This window comes from Morone saxatilis, unplaced genomic scaffold, assembly GCF_004916995.1.
Source record: "Morone saxatilis isolate NCDOM2014 unplaced genomic scaffold, NCSU_SB_2.0 Contig7, whole genome shotgun sequence".
Taxonomy (NCBI): domain Eukaryota; kingdom Metazoa; phylum Chordata; class Actinopteri; family Moronidae; genus Morone; species Morone saxatilis.
Window position 1 is genome coordinate 20,919,866 of NW_023340246.1, and position 7,030 is coordinate 20,926,895.

The 7,030-nt window shown below is 33.8% G+C and overlaps 1 protein-coding gene across 1 annotated transcript in view; it reads right to left on the bottom strand.

Moving 5' to 3' along the window:
- Positions 1 to 2,844, bottom strand: part of selenol (selenoprotein L) — a 5,038-nt gene extending 2,194 nt beyond the window's left edge. The window contains exons 1-4 of the mRNA XM_035679194.1: positions 2,654 to 2,844; positions 1,770 to 1,848; positions 1,610 to 1,663; positions 378 to 437 (exon numbers count right to left, since the gene is read on the bottom strand). Of these exons, the coding sequence (XP_035535087.1) occupies positions 378 to 437; positions 1,610 to 1,663; positions 1,770 to 1,848; positions 2,654 to 2,759 (299 nt within the window). The 5' untranslated portion in view covers positions 2,760 to 2,844. The remainder of the gene's footprint in view (positions 1 to 377; positions 438 to 1,609; positions 1,664 to 1,769; positions 1,849 to 2,653) is intronic.
- Positions 2,845 to 7,030: the final 4,186 nt, after the last annotated feature.

Below are 7,030 nucleotides of genomic sequence, written 5' to 3' on the forward strand. Positions count from 1 at the left end.
AATAATATAATGAATATTATTCTGAAATGTGTACTTTTACTTTTGGTAATTAAAGTATATTCTGTTCTTTTAAGTAAAATTGAAGCAATATTTTTGGTATTGCTAATTTTATTTAAATCCATCTTTGCACTGAAGGTCTTGTTTGTTAATGTCGGTCATATTAAGGCATCAGTATTAAGTGGAGACTGTTTCATAACCAGTTAAAACTCTTTATAGTAGGTTTAAGTCTGAATCAAACCACAGCACACAGTCTACATGTGGACTTCACTGTATGTAGTGTTTGTCTATAAATGTGACTGTTGACTGTGTGAAGATACTAAAGCTGAATTTACGTCATAATATACAAAATCAAAAATGTAAAAAAGGCAAAAAGCAACCAAAACATCCAAACCTCCAGCTCCAGAAGTTCCTCCACCTGCTCTCTCACGGCTGCATGGCTGCAAAAATACAAACGCTGTGTTATAAAACGCCGCCAACGCTGAGCTTTCATTTCCAGAACTGGAACTATCAGCAGGAATCTCACTGAGCAAAGAGTGTGAGGGGGATGGACGGAGGTTTATATGTGTGTTCTCCAATCTTTAACCTTAATTAACTTATAGTTCATCCCTATAATAAAAACATTGAAACAGTTCAAATGCTGACGGAAGTGCAGGGCAGGTTCAATCAAGGTTATTTATACCCACATGATAAAGAATAAAGGACCTAAAACTTACAAAGAGAGATCAATAAAATAAATAACCGTTATAATAAATAAGGTTAAAGAAAGAACAACTCTGCCCACGTTACTACAACTCTGAAAAAAGCTGAATTTTACAGAACAAATGGAGGCAATGGTCATTTAAAACCGCTGTACTGAGATGAGGAACCCTTCTTATAACAGTTTATAACACTGTTTATAACCCACAACTCACTCTGTGGCACATCTGTATTTTACAGTCAGTTTGCAGTGTTTATACAACTATTTTAAAGTATTTTATTTAAAGTTGTTGTCATATTTTTTTTATTTTTTTGTTCTGTTTTAACTCTTTTTCAGTTTGCACACTAAAAATAGTTTAAATTCTGATTCCTTCACATATTCCGTCATCGTTAAGAACTCGAATTGGAGGTTTTGGTTTTAGTTTGAGTAGATTAGTTCCAAACAGTCGTTTCCTGTTTAAATACACACTCAAAGCAGTAATATACAACATTTAAAGAGTATGTATTATATAGTGTTTATACAACTATTTTACTGAATTTTAGTTTGAAAAGGAAACAAAGTTGTTGTCATATCTTTTTTATTTTTTAGTTCTGTTTTTATTACATCATTTTGTGCCCAGTAATCAAAGCCTTCGGTACATGAAGACAATACAATGCTTTTTTTTATATTCAATGAGCTCCAGATAGAAGAATAAACCACAATAAACCTTTTATGAAAGGTTACCGTCCACTGGAATTAAAGAAAACCTGCTTGAACTCTACAGAACTCAGTTTACATGTTGTTCTTGCTGCGACCTGTAAGTTACAGCTGCACTATAACACATGAAGTACATTCTCCCATACGTTTAACAATATAGGAATAAGATATACATGTTTTATTTATTATTATCACTGTTATAAGTCTGACACTTACTGATAATACTTCTGCCACACAGCCTCTGCTTCAGTCTTCTTCTTCACTCCAAGGCTGCTCAACAATAAACAACAACAACAAAGAAATAACACACAATAAGAGGATTTACTGTAATTGTACTTGTAGCTATAATTGATTGCGTGATTCTGCGGGTGTTAACCTTTTGTAGAGCTGTGCCCCGGCTGTGATCAGGCCGAATAAAGTGGTGATCTTATGTGGGACAAACGTCTCCAGGGATTCTGTGTGGGAACAAAGGAGCACAGTTATTGGCTGATTTGTGCCATGTCATTGTATTTGGCATTATAAGCATGACAGGGATTACATTACACCAGCTTTACTGCCAGAGGGCCTCTAAATCTAGTGACTTGATCACACGGATCTGCTTTAGAAGCATGTGCTGCTGCCAGCTTATGAAATATTCAAAGGGAGAGACTTGTGAATTATAGTTATATTATTAATTATATGGTAAAACAAATGTGGTCCACCTTAACACACACTGAAATGAGTGAACAGAGTGATAACAGATGCAGCTGTAGCTTTAAAGTACGTAATTTGATTTAATTCAACTAGATTTTACATTTTTTCTTCAAGTTGTAAAAATGAAAACGACGGACTTCGTTTAAAATCCCCGCTTTTTTATGATTCTGTGCGTATTGGGAACAATAGATGAGTTATTAAACTATAATAAACATTATAATGGAATTACTCTGACCTACTCTTTAATTCGGCACACATATAATCTATTTAGAAACAGGAATTGGAGCCAGATTTCGGCTTTTAGCGTTGACCGAGTTTATTAGTTTACAAAAGTCGTTTCCTGTTTAAATACGCTCTTAAAGCAGTAATGTGCAACATTATAAAAGCATAAAATAAAGAGTTATTTATATCTTCTGTGTGCCGAATTACTTATTAACACCACACCAATTCACATAACACAAAAGTAGTTCTCTGCGTGGTGTCTACTTTTCTCTGCAACGAAAACACAAATAAAAACTTCACATTTTTAAACGGAGTTCGCCACGATGAGTCTGAATCTGCTCCTACCTGCAGCTTCCTGTCGGGCTTTCTGCAGAAGGATCCTCCCCAAGTTCACCAACTGACTCAGAGCACTCGTTAAAGTCTCCTCCGACACAGTCACATCCTCAGCCATGATCACCTGCACCAGCCTCACCTGCACCGACTGACAGCACCACCGACAGCCGCGAGAGCCTACACGCAGCCCCAAAGCACGTGACCCAAACCATGTGGCGCTTAAAGCCTTGTATGGCAAACACCCAGAGACATTCACACATCACTGTAAAGTTATATCTTAATCTAAGATCTTAATGGCTCTGGGAGAACACAGTGGAGGGGGGCTGGCAAAAAAAATGTAATAACAAAACAAACATAGAGAAAAAGATTAAGATAAAGATAATTAGCCTACGAATAATGGAATAATACTCCTTCTGCCTACTCATAGTGATCATGCATTAAATGTAAGTGGGAGATATGAATATTAAACCAACTTAAACGTGATGATTTTGTTTATTTTGGGATATTTCTTTATTTAATAGCAATTAATAAGCTGTATTTTGCTACATTTGGGGCTGTTTTCTTCATTATTTAGGCAAAACTAATAAAAAAGTGTCAAGTAAATCTTCATTTATTTAATGTTTGTTTATTATTAATGTGTTTTTATTTGTATATTTAGTCCGGCAGCTGTATGTTTGCCCCTTCTGTCCGCAGTACTGAGGACTCTGGAGGTCAGCACATCATCTGCAGTCCAGTCCTGAAGTATCTGAGCTGTGTGCACTTTAACTTAATGGAATAAAACATTGAATTTGTATCTTATAATTGCAATTTATTAAGTCAAAATGTTTATTTATTATAATTTCACTTAATAAAGTTAAACTTTTTTACTTAATATCTCACCATTCCCATTGAGAAAAGCAAATGTTTCACTTATATCTTTAGTTTTAGTCAAAATGTTGACTTATTTAATACATTTAAGTTAGATTTCTTACTTAACATCTTTTGTTTTTGACTCATCTGGTCAAAATGTTGACTTTGTATCATAATTTTAACTCATTAAATCAAAATTTGTACTGTAATTTGGTAAACTTGAGGAGCAATATTACCCAATAACCGACTGATTCAAGTCATTGTTACTCATCAGATTTTAAGATACTATGAGATTAATCATTAATTAAACTGGTTCTTCATATTAACATTTATCATCATTATCGTTAATAAGTAATCTTAAGTTAAATCAAAGTACCAGAAATTATTAGAACATTAAGTCTCAAAAAGTGACATAGTAAAGTTCGTATGGAAGCTCATTAAGGCCAAAAATAAAACAAATATGTGTATGAAGTTATCAATCATAAGTATCTCATAAATTTAACCTAGTAAATAAAAAATGTTGACTTGTAATCTCAAAACTTGAATAAAGGAATTTGATTCATCACTCTGGCTTCGTAATTCTTCAGAAAACTACCAACTCTCAATATTTCTTCATTTCAATTTCTCTTATAATTTAATATAATATATTTAATGTAATAATTTATTGAGTGGCTCAAAACTTTAACTTTATTAATGCAAAATGTTGATGTATTATTAATTATTAGTATATATTTATAAATAAAGGATCTTATAATTCCCATTTAGGAAGTCAAATGTTTCACTTTTATTTCATAGTTTTAGTCAAAATGTTGATTTATTTAATTAAATTTGAGTAAATGTTTTTATCTAATACCTCGTTTTTAATTGATCTGGTCAAAATGTTGACTTGGTATCATCATTTTAACTCATTAAATCAAAAGTTGGACTTAATATATCATAATTTTAACAACCTATTTGACTAAATAACTCAATATTAGTGTATTTTTATTGCATCCTACCTAACTTTACATCTTCTTTTCTTTTTGAATCTTATCATAAATGGGCTTCCATAGATTTTTTGGTACATTAAAGGTTTGCAAACAAAAAAAAAAGAACAACAGAGCCTCTAAAAATTGTCAACCAGTTTTTTATTGACTGCTGAAACATTCATTCACTCATTAAAATAAATCATTCCCTCCTTCAAGTTTTTAAGCTTGTAAATCCACCGTAGCACTTAACGACTGGTTCTCCCAGTGCGACAAAGACAACGACAACCAGTCAGCACAATCTTTGATACGAGAAGAAAAATCAAAAACCAAAGTGTCTGACCGTCAGTGAAGCAGCAAATAAAGCAGATATGTCATTAAACACATCGATTCGTTTGTACTTTGTGGAAATGGTTCAATTAAAAAAATGGCTAAATCAGAAAAACTGGACATTCGATTAAGAACCACTGCAGCACTTGTTGACTCTCAGTGACGATATTTTAGCATTTAAAGGCCTCGACTTCTTAAATACTTTGAGGTCATTCCAGGTGATTCACCTGCAGAGCGGTTACCTGCTCTCATTGTGCTTGAACCAACAGTGAGTCATTACAAACACACACAGACAGACACACACAGAGGCAGCAGCTGCATACACTGTCACGTAGCCTCAGTGTTTGTATGTTGTTTTATAAGGTTGCTGCATGTAAACATTAAATCCCTTTAACTTCCCCAGATTAAAACTATATTATCCCACAATTATAACATTTAACGTCTCAGGACTCCGTTAAAGAAGAAGTGTCCGTTTGTGTAGCCAGAATTCAATCACAAGGGGTAACAAGGACTTATTTTGGCTTACAAGTAGGCCTATATCTCAGTGAATGTGTCAAAAAAGAAGCTTATTAAGTGTACGGTTGTTAAAAAGCATAAAAAAATAAATAATACAGATTCAAAAATTCCCTAAACAGGAAAATAATCTGCTCAAAATTCATCCAAATCTCTGGTTTTACACAAACTTCCTTCAGTTACTGAGTTCACTGTTTGGATTCAATGTTTTTAATATAATATGAAATATACATAAAATATGTCACTCAGTTTAATAAATGATATAATATTGTAATATTAAGTAAAAAGGTTGGGAACTACAGCCTTGAGGGACCCATTTTTATCATCAAGTCACATATTTTATAGATATCTTATATTATTATCAGATCTTTTAGACTTTAAACTTAAAATCTGAACTTTAAAAAGAACAATTTCTTTTAGTATTTCTTATAGAAATGAATGAAATGCTGAGATACAGGCCAACTGTGTATATTCTTTAAGTTTTCTTAAATTATTACGTTATTATTTAAGAACCTTCTGTCTTAAATAACAATTTAACTTCAACTAAATTAATAAATTACTGACTTACAGGCCAGCTGGGTTTATTTTTACTCTTCTTACAACCCTTAAAATCAAGAAGGCCTCGACCCCTCTATGGAGCTTTGGCGACCCCTAGTGGGGGTCCTGTCTCCCAGGTTGGGCACCGCTGCTCTAGAGAATACCAAACAGAAAACCACACAAGACAAACACTTTTTTAAATTTACAGCCAAATAAATGTCTGTGAGTTGTTGTTTTGGGTCCAGTTTGTTTCCAGATATCCCAACGAGACAGAAAAGTGGCTCCGCAAAGGAAAATATATACAGACGATATCTGATGGTTAACACATCTGGAAGGTTACGAGCTCTTTTCTCCCCAAACTCTAAAAAAAAAACAACAAAGCAAACTGAATCCATGAGAATCATTAGGAATCGTAACAGAAGGAATGATTGTAAATAAGACAACAGTATCCCCTCATCAATAATCAGTCAGAGACGTCAGGAAACATTCAGGAGTCTCTTTTACTGGATAATAACCAGGCTGGTTTTACTCTTTAATGCTTCTCGGGCTGCAACTGATCATTTATTTTATTACGAATCAATTAATGATAATAGATTAATGGATTAGTCTGTAGAATAGCAGAAACATGTTACACCTTTTTCTCTTTTCATAGACTAATAATCCATTAATTATACCGGAACATAACTGAAGTTTTATTACTTACTTACTCTTTGCCCAAAATACTGGTTTTTATCAGTTTCTGATACATGAATATTGATTCTGTATTGATTGATTCTGTTTCTCTGCTGTATCCAGTAAAAAGATTAATTTTTTTGGTCCTGAAAATAGTTCAAAACCAAGATTTGTTTGATTTATTATGACATAAAACCGTAAATCTTCACATTTGAGTCCCCGTTAATCCGTTAACTGACTCCAGGTCGTTGTCACTGGCTCTCTGAAAACTCCCTAAGATCTCTGACTGTTGCTTCAGCAGCCAACCCGCCTCTACACCGACCCCCTTTAATGGTCACACTGAAAGAAAAGCGGGGCTCCGACCCCTCGACCAGAGAACCGAGCGTCCAGACAACTAAATACAAGAGACTGCTTCAAGTATGTTGAATTAAGTGGAATTCAATAGCCCTGAAAGGTTTTCATGTTTTTAAAATCCCCAAACTCCTTCTCTGCTGATAGGCTGAGACTGTGTGTGTGTGTGTGT